At 38.0% G+C, this 27,010-nt stretch overlaps 1 protein-coding gene across 3 annotated transcripts in view; it reads left to right on the top strand.

Moving 5' to 3' along the window:
• TNPO1 (transportin 1) overlaps nt 1-27,010 on the top strand; it is a 68,883-nt gene that overhangs the window by 18,898 nt on the left and 22,975 nt on the right. For all 3 annotated transcript variants that reach the window (XM_064405175.1, XM_064405177.1, XM_064405176.1), the window contains 7 exons: nt 805-880; nt 18,018-18,167; nt 21,534-21,640; nt 22,740-22,873; nt 25,149-25,230; nt 25,913-26,035; nt 26,518-26,636. In XM_064405175.1, coding sequence (XP_064261245.1) covers nt 805-880; nt 18,018-18,167; nt 21,534-21,640; nt 22,740-22,873; nt 25,149-25,230; nt 25,913-26,035; nt 26,518-26,636 — 791 coding nt within the window. The remainder of the gene's footprint in view (nt 1-804; nt 881-18,017; nt 18,168-21,533; nt 21,641-22,739; nt 22,874-25,148; nt 25,231-25,912; nt 26,036-26,517; nt 26,637-27,010) is intronic.

Here is a 27,010-nt window from a genome sequence, read left to right as displayed (position 1 = left end):
CAAAAGGAATCGTGATGTCTGTTGTGTTCTAGGATGCTGTTTAATGCATGTCCAAGCAGGGTTGTGATTAATGGTTTCAGATTTACAGTACTTAGTCCATAATTTTTTGTAGAAAAATCAAAAAAGTTGTGTGTTTATTCTGCTGTGCTGTTTCTATATGAAGCTGTTTTAGCACACTTGGGTGTTCAGGTGTCAAATACAATGAAGTGGGAAATATACGTTAGCTAAAACCCTTTGTTAGTAAAGTTATAAATTAGTATGGTTTCAGATATCAATTTAATTTATATGTTTCATGGAATGAAAAAGGAAAAGTTAAGTGGGTGAAGATGTTGCTAAGAAAATTGGTCTAAGAACTAGTCTTAATTTCTTAGACCGATTAAGTGTTTTCTCATTAAGTTGCTGTTAAATAATGCTCTTTTTGTTCTTCTTCTTGCTGTTACTTTTTGATCCATTTGACTACACAGTTGTTGGTAATGTTCAGCTGCCTGTTCCGGTGATGCAGCTTTACAGATATTTTTAAGGATCTGTTAATTTTTATGTCTGTCCATGGATTATTTTTTAGACTTCCCCGTAACTAAAAGCTATTGCTTCAGTGTGAAAATTACAGAAACTGTTTTTAAGTTGTTTGTGTTCTGTATGTCATGAGCTTAATAGTCACAGCTGATTGATGTAGCAGTACATAACTGTACTGCTGTACTGCAGTAGTAACAGTACATAACAGCAGTATATAACAGTGTTTGTATCCAGAAAGCTATAAATGTTATATGTGAAGATTCAACTTTCCTTAACAGTTTTTCTCTTCAGAAACTAGAACAACTCAATCAGTATCCAGATTTCAACAACTACCTGATTTTTGTTCTTACAAAGTTGAAGTCTGAAGGTAAGTTCTTGACATAGTGACTTTTATTTTACCTTTTTTAGCCTTTAAAAAGAAATGTATTATTTCGCTTCAAAGAAATAGAAAGCTAGCTGTAGTCAGCTTCCTGGTTGGTTCAGCTGTCCGTAGTCATGTGGAATTCACTTATGCACTCAGTGGTCTTTGTGGGGAAAAAAATCTGATAACTTATTGGTACTTGCAGTATCAGCCTTAGAATGGAATCCATTCTAAAGGGCCTGTGAAATCTTCTGAGAATGTTAGAGCATCATACCTCTATTGGACTGCAGTAAAGTTGTGGAATAACTGTGAAGAATCATGACTATATACATTCTAAAACATACTGCTAAGTTCAATTATGATAATTATCTCTGCAGTAATGAGACTGCTAAATACTTGGAAGACTTCATATTTACGTCCAAAGATGTCTGTCATAATCATCGTTCTGAAGATATGATTGTCATAAAATACAGTTAGAAATCAATCATGTTGTTTTATTGCTCTGGACATTACAGTACAGACTGTATATGGCATAGTGTATAGCTTTTACTGGTTGGTAAATTCAGCCAATTACTTCGTGGTCAGGGTGTGTGAAAGATTGTCTTCTCAGTGGACTACAGCTATTGTTTTGAGTTGTCTTTGATAAAGGAAAATTAGTTGCAAGGTCTGCTTTAGCACATCTGTTTCTTTACATATGTTTGTAATTGTGTTTGGTTGTTCAGGTATTTTTCTTGTTTTTTTCCTTTTATTCCATTCCAGTAGTGTCCTGCTACTAGTGCTTTTTCTGCCATTTGGTGTTTCAGTCCTTGTTTGTGAATGCTTGCTTTTTCCCTTTGAATTAGATTTTACTTATGTGTGGCCCTGTAACGTTCAAAGAATTGTCAAGAGTGTTTGTCTACATTTTACGTACTGTTTTGGTTGCATCAGCTTGCTTCAGGAGGAGGGAAACTGAGAGGAGTGTGAAAGTATATTTTCCTGTTTCAAGGCTAGAGTGTATCTAAATGGTTTTGTGTGTTCTGTTTAGGAAGTCACCTAATAATCTGTAAAATCTCAGAAGTCTTAGAGCATTTTCAAGACTTGAGTCAGCCAGGATACTGTATCTTTGAATAAGGTGCCAGTTTAGATGCGATGTCCTTTATACCATTACCAGAAAAATTTAAAGCAAAGCAGTTCCAGTAGTGGGATATGGAATCTGTACAAAGGATGTGACAAGAAGGATGTTTCACTTTTTTTTTTGTCCATGAATTTGTTTTCTGACACTTCCTGATTTTACTTTCTTCATTCACCATTTGAGCCTGAGGTTCTAGATTGTCATAGATATTTGGTGTTTAGTGGTGTGTCAAGATCTACCTTCCTAACAGAACTATTTTGGTTATTCAGTAGTCATCTTTTCCCTTCCTTATGTTCAATCACATTGTAGAATTTGATAAAGAGTAGGAGATGCTAGCTGTTCCAAAATGGTTGTGTAAAGCTGTTTTATCTGAGGGGAAAACAGCAGGTTGCAGCAGGTTGAGGGGCCAAGCAAGCTGGGAAGAAGTAGCAAGATAACTTCCATGGAGCAGTGTTTTGGATAAGATTGCACTGATATCTCTCACATATACATCAGGTATATTGTGAGACTGTTGAAGGACATCTGTTACTTTGGTGTTGCTCTTGTCCTGCATCATAACATTTTTAGGGTCATAACCTTTTGTCCAAAGCAACTATTTTTTACCTTTGTATCTCCATTTCTGGAAATTTGCAAAATTTGAAGGTACTATAACCAAGTCTGGTTGGTATTTTTCATAATGTTTGGCAAATTCTAAATATTCTAATTCTGTCTCCTTGCTTAGCTAGGACTAATGAAGAATGGCAGGAGACTGTTGATTGGATTTGCTTTGAATCCAACCAACAGCTCTTCGCCTTCCCTCATGCTCAAGTAAGGTAATGACACTGTTAAAACTGCTGGTCAGCAGCTACAATAGTTGGACAGACTCATCTCAGTAGATACCTGACTTCAGGATGACTGAGAAAGCATTCTGATTTCTTCCCTCTAGAAGCGGATTCTGTTAGCTGTCTGTTTCTACAGCCTTGCCGTAGACCAAAGCATGGATATTCGTACTGTTAGAAGTTTATGCTTTTATTGTGTCCATACTATTCCAGCAGAAGGAGCAATGAAAATAGGTTTATAACATATTTGACAGCTTTTTCAATTAAAATTAAAGTGTTTTCATAGTCCACGAGAAAAGATCTTGGGTTGGTAGCAGACGGAACTGAGCTTTGATTCCGTTTTTGCTACTGTTGAAACTTCTGCTGAGAAAATGGTACTTAAGGATACATTTGGGTGACAGCTCTTGAATGTGGGAATTCTGTAATTTGGTGAGTTGAAATGTGTGTTAAATAGTATCATTCTACTGCAGTGAAGATTGCACCACTTTGTCTTTGACCTAAGTCTTACACCTCTGTGGACAATTAATTTTGCAAGAAAACTACAAACCTTCATTTACAAAACTGGCTTTCACTGAGCCCTGCCGTTAAGATACTAAGGTAAACCTTATGTGGAGGAAATTTGCTTTGTTTTAGCACTGTTACTATTCAGTTGAAAAAAACTGTTACCTTCTTTTCCTCTAGTCTTAGTTCCATCAGGCTTCTGTTTCTGAATGCTTATGACTTACTGGTTTAAGACCTATTGTGATAATCCTACATGTAAACAGGGGTTTTCTTGGTTTTGTTTTTAAATTTTTTTGGGCTCTGTCCAAGCTTGTTAAGCTTGGGTCTTCCTGGAAGCAGGAATGCCTTGCTGCCATTTCATCAGTGAAAATACATGGCCTACTTTGCTGCTACAGGATGTAGCCCAAGGTTTAAGTACTTCATTTCTTTCTTCTTGGTTTTTTTGGTTTTGGTCAATGGGCGTTTTTTTTCTTACTTGTTTTGCTTTTATTTGTTTGTGGGGTTTTGTTTGGTTTTTTGTTTGGGGCTTTTTAGTTTTTGTTGAGGGTTTGTTTGTTTGTTTTGATTAGAAATGCACATTAATTTTAAAATAGAGTTGGGAATCTGAATGAACCCCAGTGTTAAAAATACCACAGTAAAAACCTTGTTAAGGAAACAGCATTCAGTTAGACAGTAGGCAGGCTGATGAAATAAAATAAGATCCAAAGCCATTAAAATTTAACATACAGATTTCTAGAGTGTATGTATGAATGTGTATATATGTATAGGTCTCTAGAGTGTATGTATCTGTAGATCTCCTCCCATGAAGTATGGGGCTTAGAGATCTTCCTTAAGTAGGTAAGATGGAGTCTGAATGAAAAAAGAGTTGTTTTGCTAATTTATCTTTAAATGAAGATGTTACTTGTAGGCACTGTTAGTGTAGTTGCTCCTTCTTGGACTGGAAGGTAAAAAACCTCACAGATAATGTAGTGACACTGCCCTGTCCTTAGTATTGGGTTTGTAGTTTTGTTCTTCCGCTGTCCCGTGAGGTGAGTTCAGAATCCTCTAGTCTTCTATATTCTGTTAGTAATTTGTTTTCTGGAGTGTTGTGTGCATGTTGCTTCTGAGGTAATTTTCTGGTTTTTTGTGTGTTTGACTGAAACAGTCCAGTGCTCCATGGAAGCATCAGTTCTGCTTGTTGCTTTTGTCATTAAACTGCAGCTTCCCTTCTTTGATCCAAGACATGTATCTATATCCCCCTTTCTTTGTTTGCATTATTGTATCCCTAGTCCAGGTGTGTTTCTTTGAAGGAAAGTATAAGAATGTATTTTTCTAATTTCAGCCTCTTTGCTGTCTTGATGAGGCCCATTCTAGTCTCTGCCTAAGGTGTGTTGAGACACATATATCTTTGTCAAGATATATGAAGCCTGAGGCAGGTCAGAACTTCTAGATGTCATAATTTGGACAATTCATACTGCAAGCAGAAGTACTGAGTTTGTTTCAGACCTTGTTGACTGCAATGAAATTTCCAAAGTTGCCTGTGTGAAAACTTGATTTGTTTATGCCTTTTGTAAATCAAGGTTTGTAAGATATTTCTTTCTCCTTCTACTCTGAAATAGAAATAGCACTCTTCTTAATTTGCATTGTCCTGTTGTAGGACAACTACATCAATTTCCTGGTGTTTTCTGCTTAATTTCAGTCCAGAATTACACCACACTTTTATTTCAGACATCATCCTGAACTTTGTGAATGGGAGATGGATGTGACTTGCACTAAATTATGAAAAGATGATGTCCATTGTTATTTAATGGGACATGTTTAGTTTTACATTATTTCTGTAAAGTTCTGCATTCACCTTCCCCCCTTGTCCTGCTGGGCTTTCATCAGGTACTTAACGCTAATGGGAAAATATAGAGAGAAATGCATGATGGTCCTGATACTTTCTGCTAGCTAGTAAAACTGTAGTTGTCTATTCTACAACTGTTGCAATTACACAACTGTGATCTTGTGAAGGTGTTTTAGTGGCTGACTTTTCACCCCATCCAAACATGGGAACTGTACTATTTATTTTCTGCGGAGTGTTATCTGCATGGATTGATTGATCATAGCCAGTGGTGTAAGGCTATTGCAGTCAAGGATCAGAGTCCCTAATATGATCTTTTACTCTGAAGGTGAATGAGCTGAAACTGAGAACGCTGCTTTAGTACTGTTTTTGTCACAGGCTTTAAGGATGGTCTTTTGAGCTTATTTCCAAAATACTTCAGATTTATGTGGTTTACATAAAGTTGAAGATAGAAGAACATGGTCTCTGGCAGTTCTTGGTCTTGTTCATGTGATAATCTTGTCATTCAGAGTACTTTACTTTGATCTGGAACAATACCATGGAGACAGGTCCTGTCCCTTTTCTCTCCCCTCACTCCCCCTCCAAGTTTTTGTTTTAACAGTGCTTTTCACAGATAGTAATTTATGTTCTGGTAATAATGACACTAATAATTAATCTAGTTTTGCACATATAATTCAAAACAGCTTTTTATCAGATATTACTGAAATGTAAAATGGTCATGTGGGTTTGATGTGAATGTTTTCTGATGAGTCTTGAAATTTAAACTTGATTCAGAGAGCAGTTGTCATGAATCCATTCCATAGGATCTTTCTTGGCATGTTGCTGTTGAAATATAATTGATGCTGAGCAAGAAAAAGACTGTGATGTGAGATTACATATAAATTTGACAGTTACCCATTTCAAGAAGATATCTTTGATGAGAAGGATTAATCCAAAAAACTGATTCAGGAGTTTTAATTGTTAAATTAAAACAGAAGCTCCACATCCCTACCACTTCCCCCAGTACAGTCACCCTACATATCACTATTAAATATACAAAAATAATTGTCAAGCTGTGAAACTGATTGCATTACCATTCAGAAATCAAGTCAGAATAATCTGCCTTTGCGGTTTAAAATGCTGCATACCCTATATAGTGCCCTACTTTACAACAGCAAAGCATTTTCTTCTCTGAAGTTCAGATACATGAAGAATTCTGAGAAGACTAACTTAGATTAATGAGTGCATAAATCTAATAGTTGAGTTGCCTAAATATCTTAAGAGAAAGAGTAGAATCATAGAATATCCTGAGTGGGAAGAGACTCATTCACAGTCACAAGTCCAACTCCTGGCCCTGTACAAAATACCCCCAAAAGCTACACCATGTGCCTGAGAGCATTGTCCAAATGCTTCTGGAACTCTGTCAAGCTTGGTGCTGTGGCCACTTCCTGGGGAGCCTGTTCCAGTGGTCAGCCACCCTCTGTGTGAAGAATCTTTCCCTAATATCCAACCTAAATCTTCCCTGACACAAATTGAGGCCATTCCCTTGGGTCCTGTCGCTTCTCCCACCTCAGAGATCAGTGCCTGCCCCTCCTCTTCCCCTCACAAGAAGAAGATGTAGAGGGCAATGAGGTCTCCCCTCAGTGTCCTCCAGGCTGAACAGACCAGGTGACCTCAGCTGCTCCTCATACGGCTTCCCCTCAAGGCCCTTCACCATCCTCGTGGTGCTCCTTTGGACACTCCCATGTCTTACATTAGGCTGTTGTGGCACCCAGAACTGCCCCCAGCACTCGCGGTGAGGCTGCCCCAGCTCCGAGCAGGACAATGATGCTGTGCCTGATGATGCTGTGCCTGATGCCCCCCAGGACACGGCTGGCCCTCCTGGCTGCCAGGGCACTGCTGACCGTGTTCAACTTGCCATCAACTTGGACCCCCAGGTCCCTTTCTGTGGTACTGCTTTCCAACACATCATTTCCCAGTGTGTCTGCACATCCAAGGTTGCCCCATCCCCAGCTGCAGAATCCAGCACTCACTAGACCTTCGTTCAGTTAGTGATTGTCCAGCCCTCCAGTTTATTAAGATCTCTCTGCAGGGCCTTTCTGCCTTTGAAGAAGTCAACAGTCCTCCCAGTTTAGTATCATCGGCAGACTTACTTAGTATATGTATTATCAGATAATTAATTTTGTAAGGTTAGTAAAAATTCCATGGCTTTCCCCAGTGTGCTCACTAATTATGCCTTTCCATGATTCTTTAGGGATTTTGTAGTGCAGGTTTAAGTAACATCTTCTCCTAACAGATTATTTATTTTGAGTTTTCAAAGAAACTGAATATGATAATGGGTTTGTTGTGTGATTCAGTGCTTCAGGAGCACTTTCCTGGAGCTTCTTTCTTTGAACATCCAGAATCAAGAATGTGAAATCTCCATTGTTATTTCTTTCCTTGTTCCTGAAGACCATACAAGGAAAGAATTACTGTGTCATTGTCTGAAGTTCAAGTAGTCTTGGATAAGATCTGGTTTTGCCTTAAAATAAATCTTTAGGTAAGGTGGAGGTATTTAACCAGCTGTTTCAAGCCTTTCCTTAATGTTTCTTTACAAGCTGCAATGAGTATTTCTTTATATGCTATTTTAAAAAGCAAACTCTCATACTCAATTATGTTTGGTTGTTTTTTTACATCAAACCTAAGTGTGCTTAAAATGCCAGTATTGAGCATTCCTAGGGGGTGTTTTCTTGCAGAAAGCAAAAGTGTTACTGGTGTTTCTAAAGGGATTCTGTTCACCATGCAGTATTTGATTCAACACAGTTCAGAGGTGCCTGCTATTTGGAAGGCTGTATGCTGGTGTCTGATTTGGGCTCCTTGGAAGCAATATCACCACCTCTTTCTAGATTTTCAGAAAACATACTTACTATGAGGCATTGGGATGATAAAGCTTTTCAGTGTGTGTGTTGCCTTGCACTCCTGGGCCAGATAGAATTGGATGGCGAACCATTTTTAAGCATCTTTCCTTTAATGTCACAAGAGAGTGGAACCTAGAAGAAAAAAAACAAAATACTTTTAATACTACAAATAATAGTATCCACAGTATGTTTTACCAGCTCCAGAATTAAGTATCTTTACTGTCCATAGAAAAGTGGACAGTAAAGTTTCGTGCTAATACCAGTAATAGGATAAGCATTACTACGGCTTTTGCAAAACATTTTAAACTCATTTCTTCTCCTTCTGTAGTAAGATAATATGCATTCTTTAGAACACCCATGAAGCACAGGCCTTCTGTTTTCAATAGGCATTCAGGAGCAACTGTGCCATGACAGAGCTACATAATTATCAGAGAACGATACAGTAGTTTTGGTTGAAAGGGACAGTAAATATTCATTTCAACTCCCCTGCCATGGGCAGGGATGCCACCCACTGTATCAGATTACTCAGGGCCCTATCTAACCCTTGAAAAATTTCAGGGATGAGGCATCCACTACTTCTGTGGGCAACCTGTTCTTGTGCCTCACCACCCACTGAGTAAAGAATTTCTTCCTGACATCTAATCTAAATCTCTCCTCTTCTAGTTTAAAAATCTTCCTTGTCTTACCACTATGTGTCGGTGAAAAAAGTCACGCTCTGCTGAGAGGCAGCAATTGAGGTCTCCCCAAAATGTTCTCTTCTCCAGGCTTTACAACCCCAGGTCTCAGGCTGTCTTCACAAGAGAGGTGTTCCAGCCCTCTGGTCATCTTTTTGGCCCTCCTCTGGACTTGCTCCAGCAAGTTGTTGTCCTTCCTGTGCTGGAGACAACAGAGCTGGATGCAGCACTAAAGATGGGGACTCACCAGCACAGAGGGGCAGAATCCCCTCCCTCACCCTGCTGGCCACACTGCTTTAGATGCAGCCCAGGATGTGGTTGGCTTTATGGGCTGTAAGCATACATTGTTGGCTCATGTCCAGTTTTTTATCCTCTAGTCCTACACAAGGCTGCTTTCACTCATCCTACACAGGGCTGCTCTTATTGGTTTCTTCTCCCAGTCTGTACTTGTATCTGGGATTGCCCTGACCTAGGGGCAGCGCCTCCCCTTGGACTTGTTGAACCTCATGGCATTCTCATGAACTCATTTCTCAAGCTTGTCCAGGTCCCTCTGGATGGCATCCCTTCTTCCTGTTCTGTGCTGTTCAGCTGCCCTGCTCAGCTTTGTCATCTGCAAATCTGCTAAGGGAGCACTCAATCCCAGGTAACAATGTATGCAGTCTGCACTCAGACTGTGTAGCGGTTGATAACTGCTTTGCCCTGCAGTAGTTGTCTGCTTAATCTAAAGTGTCACACACTGGCAGTTCAAGCAGGTGTAGATTCAACAGGACGAAGTCTTAGTTTGATATCTCCAAGGAAAAAGCATTCACATAACTTCAAGTGATGGATGTTTTTCTCTGAATCTGTAGATATACTACTGATCAGAGAAAATTCTGACTGGCAAGCTGCAAGTCTCAGGAGCTTTGAACATTGCAAAATGATAAGAGCTCCCAGTTTTTCACATGTTCTTTCCTCTATAAAGAAAGAAGACTGATGAAGTTTTAGGTGGAAACTGAAAACTAAATAGACTAAAGATGGATTTATAATTGCTCAGAAGAGCAGCATGATCACCCAGCAAAGCATCTCAGATAAGTCTCATTTTCATTGGTACTCTTAACCTTCCTGGTAAGAGCTCTGGTGTAGCAAGATTAAAAAAAAATAAATCGAAGGTCCTAAAATCATAGCAATAATAAAATATTAAATGTATGAAAGTGTATTGAATTAAAAGCAGGTCTGTGCTCTTTATTTTCCTATTTTAGCCAGATGCACAGCTGCTTAGGAAGAACCTCCAGTTGTGCCAAACCTATGTTCTGATGTTTACCAGAGTATGACCTATTATTACTAATTAAATTCTAATGATGTTGTTTAGAAAAGTCAGCCAGAGTGAAGGGAATTTAAAAAAAAAAAAAGGCACACTGAGTACAGACTTAGGAAATAAACAGGAGAAGGTTTTCCTTCCATTAAGTCCTTTCATTAGGGGAAGAATCTTTGCTGGCTGTTAAGGGTATCAGAAAAACAAAGCAGTCTGGCCTTAGAACATTTACATTTGCATGCTACCACACAACTTTCTGTTAAGCTGTACCTAAAGACAGAAGGAAAACTAATCAAAATTTCCTCTGTGCAGCACCCTGTGCAATACCAATGTTGTATCCTGTATTTTGTGTTTTCCAATACTCAGCAGTTTGAATAGGATTCTGAATTACTCTTTTTGATAACACATTCTTGGTTTACTCATTCATGTAATCCTTGTGTACCAACAGCTATTCAAATAACAGATTATCACACATTTTAAAGATTCACCTTTGATATATTCAGAGAGTGCCAAAACCTCTACTCATTTGACAAGGCAATTTCTTCAGATAGATTAATGACTCTAAATCTGTATTCATTCACTGCCAGGTGCTGTCTAAGCAAGTTCCATTGGGAACGTCATAGTTTCCTTTTCCTGTGCACTTGACTAAGCAGAAAAGTCCATGACATCATCTTCCTCCTCACCCTCAAAAAGTAAATGCCAGAGACATGACATTACTTTTGAAATGTTCTTAAACTACAGCACTGTCCTGCATATGGTGTATAGTTTGGGACCTTGCAGTGAATCATGTTCTCATCATGCTAAATCCCAATTTCTTATTAGTGATTATTCTGCTCTTGATAGAATTCTGGGACTTGTTTAGCTGCTGAATCAGGAGGCAACACGAGACTTCATGAGAGAGGAAAAGTGCTGGGACAACCAGGTTGTGGAGATTATTGATAGAGAAGCTGAAAGTAGAGGTGAAACCAGAAGATTAGTTCTTTAACCTTTTGTTTTGTTTTGCAAGTCAGTAGAGGTATACAGAATTTGACATTTTGATTGACATGTGGTAATTATTAGTTAGAATACAAAACCTTCCAAAATTAATTGTAGTGGGTTGATCTGGCTGGATGCCAGATCCCTACCAAAGCTGCTCTATTTCCCCTTCTCATCTGGACATGGGAGAGAGAATATAACAAAAGTCCCTAGATTGAAATAAGGGCAGGGAGCGATCATTCACTGATTACTGTCACAGGCTTGGGGAAATAGTTTTCTCTATGACCAGTAAAGTCAGATTAGGGTTTTAACAAATAAAGCCAAATCTTAAAAACACCTCCCTTCCACCAGGGCCTAACTTTACTCCTACTTTCCTCTACCTCTTCTCCGCCAGTGATACAGGGGGACAGGAAATGAGGTCTGTTGTTAGTTCACCACATGTTCTCTCTTGCCACTCTCTCCTCTTCAGGGGGAGCACTCCTCATACTTTCCTCATGTTCCAGTGAGAGATTCCCTCCCACAGAAGAAAATCCGCCACAAGCTTTTATAACCTGAGCCCTTTCAACAGATTGCAGTTCTTGCCAAACTACTCCAGTGTGGATCCCTTTCATGGAGTGCAGTCCTTCAGCAGCAGACTGCTCCAGTGCAGGTTTCCCATAGGGTCACAGCCTCCTTTGGGCATCCATCTGCTCTAGTGTGGGATCCTGCATTGGCTACACATGGATATCTCCTCCAACACGAACCTCCATGGGCTGCATCTCCTGCCTCTCTTTCAGTTACCTTAATGTCTGCAGGGCTGTTTCTCTTACTTATTCTCATACTTCTCTCTACTCTGGCTACAGTTGTTCTTGCATAGTAATTTTTTTCCTTTCTTGATTCAGAGAATCATAGAATATGCTGAATTGGAATGGACCAATCAGGATCATTGAGTCTAGCCAGCCCTGCACACCCCAAGAGTCACACCATGTGCCTGAAACTGTCAACCAAATGCTTCTTGAACTCTGTCATGCTTGGTGCTGTGACCACTTCCCTGGGGAGCCTCTTCCAGTACTCAGCCACCCTATTGGTGAAAATCCTTTTCCTGATATCCATCCTAAACCTTGCCATTTCCTCAAGTCTGGTCTTGAGAGTGAAGAGGTGGGCACCTCCTCCTCTGCTGTTTTCCCACCATTGCTGATGCGCTTGGCCTTGGCCAGCAGCCAGGTCCATCTTGGAGCCATTTGGCCCTTGTTCTGTTGAACCTAGGGGGACACTTCTTGAAGTTTCTCAGGGAAGTCACCTCCGTAGATCCCACTCTGCTACCAAGTGCACATAGACTCAAGTGTAATAACCAACAAGCTTATTTTTGGTAAGCAGTTCAATACTTCTCCCATATAGTCCACAGGTCAGTTTTATTTACCATCATCTTAAGAAGCAAACTTATTATTCAATAAATATTCAAAACTCAGTATCAGCAGAGCATTTCCAACTTTGTTTTGGTCTCTTACTGGCATTCCTAAGCTTAGGCAATTGAGTTAAATTATTTTCCATGACTCACATAAGTCAATGGAGAGCACTGATTAACTTCAGTCTAGTCACTGCATTTCAAGGTCATTCATGTGTTGACATACACTGAATGTTTTGAAATACCATCACTCCACTCCTGACGTGATAGTAACCATATTAATTTATGTCAGAAGTGTTACACTTAAGGCATAGTCCAGTATCAAAAAAAGGAGGGTTTTTTTTTTCTGCTAGGAAGCTTGTGAAGCTGTTTTTGTGCTGTGTTCTTATATATTAGGACAAAATAAATTGTTCATTTTCTGCTTCCCGTATTACACAGTTCTTGTTCATTTTCTGTTTCCCATATTGCACAGTTCTGATGGGATTTTTATTTTTTGGTTTTATCTCTTTTAAATGAGTCTTATTAATACATCAGAAATTTTTATGTGCAGCAGTGACACCAGTCATTGTCAGCATTATATCACAGCTTGTGAGTGGACAAATGTTCTCATCCCAGTCACTCAGTTCTCTTAGCAATCCTAGCAAGTTATGTTTGACCTGCTTGTCAGACTAAAGGGCAGGAAGGAAATGCAGAGACAGTGGAAGTAGAGGCACAGCACAGGAAAGACGTGGAACAGGTCTAGAGTAGACCACAGTAGGGGGTTGGGACACCTGTGCAATAAGGAGAGGCTGAGAGAGCTGGTGAGATCCAGAATGCAAAAAGTAAGGCTTTGAGGAGATGTTATTGCAGCTTTTCAATACCTGAAAGAAGGCCTATAGGGAAGACAGGGGCAAACTTCTAAGCTAGGCCTATTGTGATAGGACAAGGTGTAATGATTTTAAGAAAGAAGGATGGTTTAGATTACGTGTACGGAAGAAGTTTTTACAGTGCGGGTGGTAGAACACTGGAACAGGTTGCCTAGAAAGTAGTGAGTGCCTCATTCCTTTAAACATCCCAAGTGAGATTGGATGGGGCCATGAGGACCTTGATCTAATTGAAGATGTTGTTGTCCATGGTGAGGATGTTGGATAAGAGAACCTTTTTATGTATCTTCCAGCCCAAATCATTCAATGATTCTAAAAGGCAAGGTGAAGCACATGCTTACCTGGGCTTGCAGGTGGGCTCCAAAAAGCTTGTTGTTTCCACATATGCACCCTTTGTCATAGAAACCCTCAGTAGAGGAAATGTGGCTGTTTGAGGATGTACTTTGGTTCTTAAGCACTGCAGTAACCCTAAAATAATTTGTGTAATGTGGCTATGCATCTATTTGCTCTGTCTGTTAATAAAATTTGGAACTATTATGAGAATCTTTGAACTGAAAATTTACTGAGAAACAAATTATAATTGTTATGTGGTTTCATTTTAAAGTGAGGCAGTGTGAGAGAGGAGTCTTCAACTGATTAACTGATTTGGCACTAAAGATGATACTAAATGCCAGCGGTCTACTTCACATTCCTTCTTTTTCTTGTACTATATGTTCTTGTTAACTCTGTACTTCAAGCTGACTGAGACAAAAGGAGACAAGACTGTAAACTTTTTTGATGGGAGAAGCATATGGCTGACAGAACTAGTCACAAAATCTATGAAGACAGAGGGGTGTCTTACTCAGCTCTTAAGCCATCTGCCTGTAATTTTGATGTAACAGCAAGAATTCCATCCAGAACTATATCACTGTCTTCTGACAGTGTAACTGTTAAGTTGAACAGTCTGGATTCCATAAATAACCTTGTCCAGTCATATCTGAAATTTTTTTCTTAAACTAAGTGTTGAGGTGAACACCCCATGTGTGAGGACACGAGGCTTGACTCCATTTTTCTCAGAAGGCTGATTTATTATGTTATATAATATATTAAAATACTACATTAAAACTATACTAAAAGAACATAGAGAGAAGAAGATCAGAAGGCTACAAAGACAAGAATAGAATAGGAATTCATAACAAAATCCTGTGACTGCTCACAGCCTTGGCAAAGGTGGCTGTGATTGGTCATTAATTGAAAACAGTCAACATGGCCCAGTGGAAGATGCACCTGTTGCATTCCACAGCAGCAGATAGTTATTGTTTACATTTTTTTCCTGAGGCTCTCAGCTCTTCCGGACAGCAAAAATCCTAGCAGAGGATTTTTCATAAAATATCATGGCTACAACTAAGACTTTAAGATGCAGTATTATATCTTTATTTATATTAATGCTTGGATATCAGATTCTGGGCTGCTTCTCTGTCTCAAGTGGTTGGTGTTCATTTAGCACTAAGTCCTTTGTTATTTCTGCTTGTCACCTCTCAAACCTTTGATAATTGGTTTTCCTTTTTTAAAAATTTTTCTTCTTTTTCTCATTTTGTTACTTCTTTTTCATTTGTCAGAGGTACCACTTCCGTTATGAATCCCATGAAATCTTTGTTGCAGATGTGTGGGATAATGACTTTCTATGAAGAATAGTTTTTCTGTTCTCTTGGCTAAAAGAATGGATTAAAGATATTTCATACTTCTGCATACCATAGAATAGTTTGTGAAGAAAAAGAAATGGTCCTGAAGTTTCACCTGCATGTGATCTTTATTTTTATCTAAACTGGTTGACTAATCTGTCTGGTTTTGACAAAAGTAACTTAATAATGTGTGTATCTCTCCTTGATTAAATTGAAGCTGTTGCTTTGTCCCTTTTGTAGCTGTAGACAGGCATTCTGTTGGGTTAATGTTTTTCCCGTAATGCGGTGTTTAATATTTTCATTCTAGAGTTTGTCCTAATAGTGACGAGACTACTATATTCTAATCAGACTTTGGTTCTCACTGATTTCTTTCACACCAAGAACATAATGCTAGATGATAAAGAGTTGCAGTAACTATTGTATTTGGTGTCTATGGCTGTTAACAATATAATGGTTTTTTTATGGTTTGCAAAAGTTTTAAAACATGGAAATTAAAGAGGGTCTGCTTTGGCTTCTTTTCTCCCCAGGCACAATTTTAAATTATTATAATAATTTATGAATGACTGAATTTCTTAAAGGTGTGTGTACCTACCAATTGATGACAGTTATGTAAAGCAATCAGAGTTCAACGTACTTTACTGGTGCAGGAATTGATGTCAAGATTTTACTTTTAATTTAGAGACTATCTCAAAATTACTTGATTTGACTTGCGAAGTAACTGTAGTAATACTTGTGATGACTCACAACTGAGTTGTGAGGTTGAGAGAAGTTTGTCCATGCATACCATCTTTAGTTTTTTTATTTAAAATAATAAGCCCTCTTTTCCCCTGCTTCTCCCAGAAGAGGTGCTGGCAAATGTAGTGTTGTGCAAGTGAAGTGAGTTTTATTTTTTATGCTGTTTGGAAGTTGGTATTTAAATCATATAGTGTAGGTAAAGTTGTAGAACTGTCTCAAATATATATTCATTGGATGGCTTCCTGGTCTATAAAGTTACTGAATTCTAAAGGATGTGTTTGTTTCTATATCAATACCTTTGTAGTTCCCGAGCATTCTAATTAATGCTTCTTTAGAACGGAAATATGTACATAAAAGACAAGATGAAAAAGTCTATGAAGGCACTCTGGTTTTGGCTCTCAAAATCAGTTGATTAAAATTAATTTTAATTTCTGATCAGCCATACAATCCCCTTTCTTCTGAAAAGCTGTTTCTCTTCTAACTGGTATAAAGTGTTCAATGTCTGTCTGTCAGACATTGCAGTGTTGTAAGAGTCTTGGTGTTGTGATGCGGTAGCTGTAGTTTGAAAGTACTTTGTATTTGAAAGTTGTATCTCTTAATTTTGCTTATTTTTGTTAAGTTAATAATAGTTTTGAAGGGCTAGAATAGGTCCATGTATAGACTAATTCTTGGCACAAAGGAATTCTTTATTTTGCTCAAATGAGGACTTCACAGAAAAAATTCAACAAGTGATTAAAATTAGCTTCCAGTGCTATTAGGGTTGCTGTAAACGAAGTTTAAATTTGTTTTATACTGTAAACTAACCCCTTCTGTATAGAACATTCAGATCTTTCGCTTTCAGCATATGTCAGATGTAATACCAAGTTACTCATGCCCTTCGTTAAGAATGAAACATGAATCTACTCCACTAGAAATGAAAAATCTTGACGATTCTTTTTCCATTCCTCTACTTGGCCCAGTAACTTAGAGAAAGCTCAGTGAACAGAACTCAAAACTGTTGCGTGAACTTAAATTCTTACTCAATTCAGGTCAGTTATGGGTGCGTTTATTTTTTAGCTCATACTGTGTAACACTTTCCTGTTAACATTGTCTAAAGAGGTTTTTTTCCTGCTTCCTCTAATTATGAATTTAATAGATCAGCATTTTCATTTCTGAAGGTATTGAAGTCCCTTCTTAGAAAAATTGAACACTATATTCTTGTAGAAATAAGGGTAGAAGTTTACTACACAGTCCCTACATCATTTCCATATCCTACTGTGGTGAAACTGGGTTTGTCACCAGTTCTTTATGGTAAGAGTATTGTAGCGAGCCTATCAGTATAATCAAAATGTCTGAATGTCTTTGGCTGACAAACATCTTCAATAGAGTTTCTTGTATCATATGACTTCAGATGTGTCTTTGCTTATATGTCTATTCAAAACTTTCTCTTAAAATGTAAAGTTTGTAATACAATATTCTAACTTTGTATAAACAGAAATAATGTATCACAGAATCACACAGTATGTTGAGTTGGAAGGGACCAACAAGGATCACCAAGTCCAACTCCTGACCCTGCACAGGGCACTCCCAAGAATCACACAATGTGCCTGAGAGCATTGTCCAAATGCTTCTGGAACTCTGTCAAGCTTGGTGCTGTGGCCACTTCCTGGGGAGCCTGTTCCAGTGGTCAGCCACCCTCTGTGTGAAGAACCTTTCCCTAATATCCAACCTAAATCGTCCACAAATTGAGGCCATTCCCTTGGGTCCTGTTGCTTCTCCCACCTGAGAGATCAGTGCCTGCCCCTCCTCTTCCCCTCACAAGAAGATGTAGAGTGCAATGAGGTCTCCCCTCAGTGTCCTCCAGGCTGAACTGACCAGGTGACCTCAGCTGCTCCTCATACGGCTTCCCCTCAAGGCCCTTCACCATCCTCGTGGTGCTCCTTTGGACACTCCCATGTCTTACATTAGGCTGTTGTGGCACCCAGAACTGCCCCCAGCACTCGCGGTGAGGCTGCCCCAGCTCCGAGCAGGACAATGATGCTGTGCCTGATAATGCTGTGCCTGATGCCCCCCAGGACATGGCTGGCCCTCCTGGCTGCCAGGGCACTGCTGACCGTGTTCAACTTGCCATCAACTTGGACCCCCAGGTCCCTTTCTGTGGTACTGCTTTCCAGCATGTCATTTCCCAGTGTGTCTGCACATCCAAGGTTGCCTCATTCCCAGCCGCAGAATCTGGCACTTACCCTTGTTGAACTTTATATGGTTGGTGATTAATTTGTGTACTCTGAACCTGAAAAGGTTTGCTGGGTAAATTGATGGGTGTAGCTGGAAGGAGAGATAAGGAAATGAAGATTAATATCTATATATAAGCTTTGATCTTGTTGCATTTTCTGGAAATCTGTTTTATTTTTTTGAGCTGATTGAAAATTGCGTGTAATTACTTTCTGTTGCAGATGAGCCAACACGTTCCTTGAGTGGTCTAATCTTGAAGAATAATGTAAAAGCACATTTTCACAACTTTCCGAATGGAGTAACTGACTTCATTAAAAGTGAATGTCTGAACAACATTGGTGATTCCTCCCCCTTAATTAGAGCTACTGTAGGTAAGTTTGTTCTAAATGCTGTCCTCTGCATACTGAAAGTGTTTCTGATATGGGTAAAAGCTGTAGTAGAGGCATGAAGAGTTACTAAATTAGTAAAATTTTTTGTTTCTCAGAATTGTCACAACCTCACCATGTTTCAATGAAATTTTTCTTTATTGTAAATATAAATATGTCATGCTTTAGATTCCTGTTATCTTAGAAGTAATGTAGCAATTCAGTTCATATTTCTTGAAATGTAAGATTTGAATCTTCCTAAATTGAGCTTGCTGCCAGCTTATATACCTAAAAAGAGGAACACTGTAAAGACCTGACTTAAGAGCTATTGCTATGCTCTGATTGCATCAATGAAATGCTTCTGTTAGCTGATTTTCTACACCCCATCCCCTATATGCACATATACACACATCCACTCAGGAGATCATCATCCTGTGCACAAAAGAGCTTCTGCCAGAAAGCAGTAGGTAAGTGTGGTGTACAGAATTTCATAGTATCATAAAATCTTGAAATGATCTCAGAAGAGACCTTAAAGGTGATCTAGTTCCAGTGAGAAATTTTATTTGTTACATGAATTTTTGATTTCATAAATACCTTGTCTTAATATATCTCTTTCATAAAATATGTATATTTGTATTTTTTTTGCTTAGTTCAAGGTAAAGTTGCTTTTCTCTGTGTTCTTTGATAATATGATTTCCTCCAATGTTGTAGTAATTTTCCTGGTCTGCTTAAAAACTAGAAAAAAATAAAATATGTATTTGAATACTGAAAGTGGGTATGGGTGTCAGTTCAGAAAGAAATTCAGCTTCTCTCAGATGACTTCTCTTAGATAAAATAATCTACCAGTTACTATTCAGAATAATTTGCTTTTTCTATAGGATTCCTTCTTCAGGCATTCAGTTTATGGACTAAAGTCTTGAGAAAATTACTAATTTCTTTGAGTAATTTCCTGCTGTCTTGCCAGTTGTGAATGCTTTACTCTGAATTCTATTAAAGACTAAATTCCTAATGAGAGTAGAAATAAGTCTTTGAGTCGCAGGTAGTCTTTGAACTTCAGGTTTTAGAAGTCATGCTTACTTCTTTGTTCATAGGAGTTCTTAGTGGAGTACAGTGGAACTAGCTAAGGAACGTATTCCAGCTCCATTTGGTTTGTTATCTTAGGGTTGTTTGGTAATGGTGTGTGGGGTATTTTTTTGAGGGAGTTAGGGGTTGTTTGTTTTCAAGAAGTTACTCTTTAATTTTTCCTGATAGGAGATGCTTGTGGATTAGTACCTTAATTATTGTTCAGCTGTAAGTGATCTTTGCAGGGATTATTAAGCATATATGAAATCTTAAGATGAATAGCAGCTGATGAACTGCATGCTTGCATAAGTGTTGCCGTTTCACATGTGTTTGACACCTTTCTGTTTGAATTGCTGGATCCTTGCAGCTGTCTGACCTTGTAGCTGTCTGATACCCACTGGATTCTTGGTAGTAGTGAAGTGTAAAGAGGTTACTACCTACCTAGACTTCATTCTTAGCATGATTTGGCAGGTGGAGATTAGAGCTGCTCTTTCTGCTAGGTATGTGTTTTTGCAGTTCAAGCACTGTCAATTTAATGAGTCAATTGCACATAAAATCTCAGGAATTCTGAGAGCAAGAACATCAAAATGACATCAGAGAAGGTTTAATGCACTATTCACTCTCCTTTGTGGTCTCTAGTATCTAGTGCTAATCAGACCTTTTGGCCCAGATGGAGACAAACTGGTTAATCCCATCTTCAGAAGTCACCTTGCTGAGAATGAGCACATGTCTTGAGACCAAATGATAACTGCACATTGTTTTATCCTTACTTAGCTTGTCCTTATTCTAATCCCTAAGTGAGTAACATAGTGTCTTCTCTGTGCTGTTAACCAGCTGTATAGGTTTTAAAACCCCATGTGATAATTTTAAAATATAGATTGAAGCTGCCTTTGTTGAGGACTCACACATCTACCAGGATGTAAATGCATCTCTTAAGAAAGTGTCTGCAACTGTTCTTAAAACTTTCTAGGGACTCTAGTCTGGGCAGGACCTTAGTATAGCTCCTGATTGAAAGCAAGAAGGGAAAATAGTTTAAGTATTTGAAAATAGTGGAGGAACTGGAGAGTTTCACTGTGGGAGGAGATTGAAAGCTAATGATTGCCCTTTAAGGGGGAATTTTGTTACGAAGTTCAGCTTTTAAAAGGAGTTCTTAAGGAGTTCAGAAATCAGCTTCAGGGGTTAGAGAGGCAAAGTGCCATCTGTACAGAAAGTTTATAATGCCATGTATGGTCTGAATTGCATGCCAGACCATTTCATCCTCTGAAACCAGTTCTAGGACCTTGAAAACATCCAGCATATTGCATCAAAGAAATAATGCAAAATATTTATTAGTTACTGTATGTCCTGTCCAGGATGTTCTTTATTCTGTAGTGTTGCCCTTTATTCTTTTGTATTTTACCAGAATTTTAGCATTTTATTCAAAAAAAAAAGATATATTGCGAGTAGCTCAAGGAAAAAGCTTGGGAAACTTTTTCCAACACTTTTTGCTTGGGAGATTACTTGTAGTAGTGTTGAGTTCTTCTGTGTTTATACTTACTAGAAGTAACTGCCAGTAGCATTAAGGATTGTGCTAGCTGTTGCATTTTGCATTGAGGCAAAATGGACTCATACAAATTCAGTCCTTCTTTATAAGTAGCTTTCTCTGTCCCTGTCATCTAATTAGTTTTTCACAGGATTTCTATATGTGCTAGAAACAGAATTAGTGATTCTTTGGGCTGACCTGTCTGTTTGTTGGCTCTCACAGCTCCTAACTGGATGACCTACCATAGTGTTTAAGTTCTTAGTAGGTATCTTGGTCTTAGAATATGTCCTTAATGTTTTGCATAAACACAATAAAGTTGTAAACATGTAATTTATCACTAGGTTGTACATTTATTGAATGGCAGATTCCCACATTCATGCTTTTATATCATAGTAAAAAAAGAAGTCACTTGAGGTGGATACTCTGTATTTATTAATGGTTCAGATTTGTGTTGTGTTTAGCGAGTTAGCCAAAGCTGGCCTGCTGTGTTATTAATTATACAGATATATAAATGTTATAAATTATAATTTCCTTAAGTGAAGTTACTTGGTGTTTGATTTCTAATACTTGAGCCCTTCATGGCAAGCAGGAAGGAGCAACCCACCTTTGCTGTTCAAAGCCCTTCAAATAACATTTGCAATTAAATGTACTTCCTCTTTTTATGCATGCCAGTCCTTAACAAAACCATAACTTTCTTAGCTTTTTAGATATTTGAGAGGAGAAAAATTTATATGAAAGAAGTGAAAGCATGTGAGATGTCATTTTTTCCATTCTTGTGTTTCTTTTAGGCATTCTGATAACAACCATTGCCTCAAAAGGGGAGTTACAGAATTGGCCTGAACTCCTGCCAAAGCTTTGCAGCCTGTTGGATTCTGAAGATTACAATACCTGTGAGGTAAGGAGATTTATAGAAAATAGAAGAGTATCATCTGATTTTCATTATTTTTTCCTCTCTTTGGGGACACTATTTATATGTGTTGTGTGTATGTCTGTCTGTATTTATATGTGCCTATGTGTTCTCCTTGCAAAATGGTGGTTCAGATTTGATACTTTTTCTTCTACCTGTGGTTCATGTTCTTATTGTTCATTCAAACAAATTGATTTTCTTTTCATAAAAGTAGAATAAGATTCCAGATAGATAATCATATCTCAGCTCAGAAGTCTCCTGAAATTACTGCTCTGTGATGCCTAATCTTTTAGGCACCATTAGCATCATGAAGCTGATGTTGAATAATGACTTATGTAAAAGTATTGTTCATTCTTCTTGTAATTTAGCCTGGAAGAGTGATCGACTGCTATATCAAGGTGAAATGAACTGTTTTGTTCAGTCTGTATGAAGAGAAATAAGTAAATAACAGTTTTAAACTAGCAGAAAAAAATATAAAGCTATGTCTGATGTAAAATAATTAAGATTGTGATCACACCATTTGAATTTCTTAATAACATCTCCATGGAAGTTTGAAACATGAATTACAAAGTGAACTTCAGAGACAACTGATCCAAGATGCCACACTGTTGTGTGGAGTTTTGTACTTTTTTTCTCTCTGCAAAAAAACCTCACATTTGAAAATGAAACTCAAATGACTATATCTCTCTTTTGTCCCATAGTGAATTATGAAAGGAAATACAATTATATATGCAATTGATTTGGATACTTCTTCTCATTCTACTTACTTCTCAAATAAAAATTAGCTTTTAAGTGTTCTTTCTATCCAAATATATTTGGATAGATAAACATCAAATCAAACTAAAATTATCACTTAGTTATTCCTGACTCTCCTAGCTTGAAAGCTGACAGATGCTCAATGCTGGTTTAAATAAAATGCCTTCAAGGATACTTCAGTTTAATCATTAATTAGTTATCTGCATTTACACTATTAACTGGCTGCATTTACTATGTTGTGCTAAAATTTCCCATTCTATATGAAGTCTTAAATTTTGTTTTCTTCAGAATGCAAAAGAAGACACTTATTTGTTTATTCATTTTTAAACAGGGTGCTTTTGGTGCTCTTCAGAAGATTTGTGAAGATTCCGCTGAAATTTTAGATAGTGATGTGTTGGACCGGCCACTCAATATCATGATACCTAAGTTCTTGCAGTTCTTCAAGCACAGCAGCCCAAAAATACGGTAGGTTTATGAGTTGTACTTACAGTTACTTGTTAAAATTCTATTTATGTTAGCAGCAAGGCTGCTATTTTGTAGATCTATTTAAAACCTGCTTAGCTTTTTTAAATGATCCCGCAGAAACCCACAGAGATTCCATGAATCAGTAATTTTCATATTTGTCTTCATAGTTAATACAAGAATTTTAACTCTTCATACAATCGGTCAATGATTCTGAAAATCAAATAGCTTCTTTTAAGTTTTTGCTTATTATTACAAAAAATTCAGTGCTGTGTTTAGAACTTATTATTCTGATTAGAAATAACAATTTTACATTCCTTTTGTAACGGCTTCAGCAATGGAAGAGTGAAAATTCTTTTGCTGACAAAAGTTTCTGAGTTCTGACAGAAGAAAAAATTCTGCATTTAACTGAACTTCCAGCTGAATCAAATCAAATGGATTCATCATCCCTTCACTGTAAAACTATATTAATCTCTCCAAAGTAACAGTATAAAAGAAAAATTCCAGAATTAAATTGTTACTGCTAGTATTCATTACAAAGAACACTAGCTTTTACCCTGAATTGAGCCAACTGAGTGCCCCTGCCACAAAGAAGGCTAATGGTATCCTGGGTTTGAGTATTGCCACCTGGTTTAAGGGAGGTGATCCTTACCTTCATCTTCCAGGTGAGATCACACCTGAAATACTAAGTCCAGTTCTGGACTCCTCAGTGCAAGAGATGCATGGATATACTGGAAAGACTCCAGCAAAAGGCCATATCAGGAAAGGCCAAGAGAGTTGGGACTCACCAACATGTGTAAATACTTGAAGAGAGGGAGATAAAAAAAGAGACCAGCTCTTTCCATTGGTGCCCAGTGACAGAACCAGAGGCAGTGGCCACAAACAGAAACTCAGAATGTTCCTTCTGAATATCAGAAAACAGCTTTTTTACTGGGAGGATGACCAATCACTGGCGCAGGTTACCCAGAGAGTTGATGGAGTCTTCCTCCTTGGAGATACTCAGTAGCCAGCTGGACTGGGTGACTGGCTGTAGCTGGGCCTGCTTGAGCACAGGCGTTGACCAGATGAATTTCAGAGGTGCTTTCCAGCCTCAGCCATTCTACAATTCTTTGTATTTCTGTGAAATGTGTTTTAGCTTCTCTTTGAAAATTATATTTGACAGCTTTAAAGTGGTAATTCTTTATTGCCAAGAGTAGTAGATAGTGAAGACCAAGACTAATGATAGGATTCTAGTAGAGTTTAGAAAGAAATCTATGAAAGATGCTCACTAAGGAAATTATGAAACAAAGTGTGAACTTGGTTTTGTGGAAAGATAAACTTAATAATTCTCTGGAGCTGGGAGAGAGGCAGAAAAACGTGCTTTTTTCCTTACCACACTTCACAGTCTTTCACTTTTTTCCTGTGTTGCTATGTTCATGGCTTTGACACTTAAACCATTTTCAAGTTTAAAGGCTGCCTGCCTACCCACAGCCTAGTTTCAATACATAGTGCTGAGGTACGAAGAGGACTAGTAACATTAGTGCAATGCTTTAAATGTATCAAAAGACAATTTTTGAACAATGTTTTATCACACAGTCTTCCAAGAAATGTCTAAACAGAATAGAAATTTGAAGTTACAGTAGTAAAAATACTGTAATGAATCTTCAAAGGGTTCTACAGGTAGTTTTGCCTTGTGTCTCTGCCTTGAGAATTTGACTTTGCGTCTGAGAATGAAAAAGACCTGAAAGTAATGGTTTTGCATGAAATCATGCAAAGAAGGACAGTGCTTAGTTTCTTAGAATGTTTCTTCCACAAGTGTTTTAGTATGTATCCAACTACAGGTGTGTTTTTGTTCTAGACTACATCTATATTGTGAACACATTCTGGTCTCAGTGAATTGTAAACATATTCAATTGCAAAGACAGTTGCATACTTAACAACAAAGAAGGTCAAGCTAAAATACCACCATATTGACTTGTATGGAATTATTATTGTCTGAGAAGATCACAGCATAAGATGCTGAAAAAGAACATACATACTGTTCAGAAAAAAATATGCCAGTTGTAGTCATCCTAGCCTATTTAGTGAATACTCTATTTTAAAATATTTATTAGGTATATCAAAGTATAAGGCAGCACTTAAAATGTAGTTTAGTAATTTTTCTTGGTAATGCTAGTGATGCATAGATTTATTCTCTGTTGTCTTTGAAGATATTTTGTTTATGCTTTTGATGCCTGAGTACATGTTAAAAATGTTTTTAACTCATGAAACTTACATATTTTAACTGTTTCTGTTGTAGGTCTCATGCAGTGGCATGTGTCAATCAATTTATCATCAGCAGAACTCAAGCTCTTATGTTGCACATAGATTCTTTTATTGAGGTGGGTGTGTATTCTTGGATGGAGGTTTAAGTCAAATTGCCTATCTGATTTATCAAGAGGTTTGAACTATGTTTTACCACCACCTCTACCCCTAAACTCTCCATTTCTTATTGCCCATTCTTACCTTAAGCCCTCATGGATTGAAGTTCACTCTGTATGCTTGTGCTCAGAGTTAATCACACTGTAAGCAAAAGAAGTAGGTGTATTTCAAAAGGTGTTTCCTTTTCCTAAGTAGGAAACGCTCTTGTTGTGTAAAGGTGCAAAAGTAATGGCAGCAGTTTGTCCCTTACCTGTCCTGAGAAGTGCATGTCACTGGGCCTGTCTGCCTGTCTGAGTACTGTTATTGACCTTGGATGAGAAGGTTCTGTGTTCTCTAGAATATTTTATTTGCTCCTCTTATGTACTGACACAGTTTATATTAGGAGCAAATATAATCCTGAAGTACTGTTTTTGTGCCAGTGTTAATACACAGTGTCATATTTATGTATAAAAACATACACTGAAAGACTGAAGAGTTAATTTGCTGACCCATATGTCTTTAAAAAATAAAATAGTATTCTAAAGTGTGTGTTGGGCAAATACAGAGGTACATCTATCTCCTTTAGTCAGTCAGTAATGTCAATTCTAATACAAGTTGAACGTGATGAATTGAGGTTTTTCAACTGATACTACTTTCCAACAGAATCTTTTTGCGCTGGCTGGTGATGAGGAGCCTGAAGTACGCAAAAATGTTTGCCGTGCTCTTGTAATGTTGCTGGAAGTTCGAATGGATCGCCTCCTTCCTCATATGATTAGTATAGTTGAGGTGAGTCTCATTTCCTCGATGTTCTGCAGATTCCCATTTGACATTGCAGAAATGATAAATTGAAAGCATTTATCAGAACAGGTGTGTTGCTGTGTTGCTCTTGCACTTGCTAGGTCTTTGTTTCCCTTTAAGACTGAGATAGCAAAACATTATTCTTATCTAATTGCAAATTGACATTGTGTTTGACTGGCAGTGCATATGGCAGTTGTTTATTCTTCATTAAATCAATTATCCCAAAATGTCTGGGATCACAGCCAGGCATTGCTTGAGCCTAAGTTTGAAGATTATGTTAAAAATCTAGCACTAGTGCTGAAACTGCTCCAGTTTACACATTGAAGCTGTCACTTTTTTTGGGTATGTTGACCACAACCAGGATAAAGCATGTTATTTTACATTGCTGAGATGCTCTTTGAGCTGGTAATGAAAAAGTTCTAATGTAAATGTTCTATTTTATGCAAGTAATTTATTTTTATATTGTGTAGTACATGCTTCAAAGGACCCAGGACCAAGATGAAAATGTGGCTCTGGAGGCATGTGAATTTTGGCTGACTTTGGCTGAACAGCCAATTTGTAAAGAGGTATTATGTCGGCATCTTACTAAGTAAGTATCAAGAATTACAGCTCATCCTTATTTTCAGACAGTCCTGTTAAAATTTCAGTTGACTTGTTCATGGATACTGATGTAGGTAGTGTATATGGCTTGCAGTGTGCTTAGAAGAATTCCATAGGTAGTTCTTGTGCATAGTAAAATTGAAAAGACTTCTGAGGGTTTCAGACCCAGTGAACTCCAGAAACAATTAAACTGTGTCACTTTAGTGCTTGCCTCGAATTTAACAAGTTGTTACACTTCACATGAATGCAAAGATATGGTAAAATGCACTTAAGTGAACAACTCCATGTGATATTACCTGTAATATCTGGTGTACCGTGAACGTGTTGTCTTGACTACTGCTATGTAGGCATGTCTGTGCAGTG

This window comes from Passer domesticus, chromosome Z, assembly GCF_036417665.1.
Source record: "Passer domesticus isolate bPasDom1 chromosome Z, bPasDom1.hap1, whole genome shotgun sequence".
Classification (NCBI taxonomy): Eukaryota; Metazoa; Chordata; class Aves; order Passeriformes; family Passeridae; genus Passer; species Passer domesticus.
Note: the sequence above shows the minus strand (reverse complement) of the source record. Positions and strands in the feature narration are given on the sequence as shown.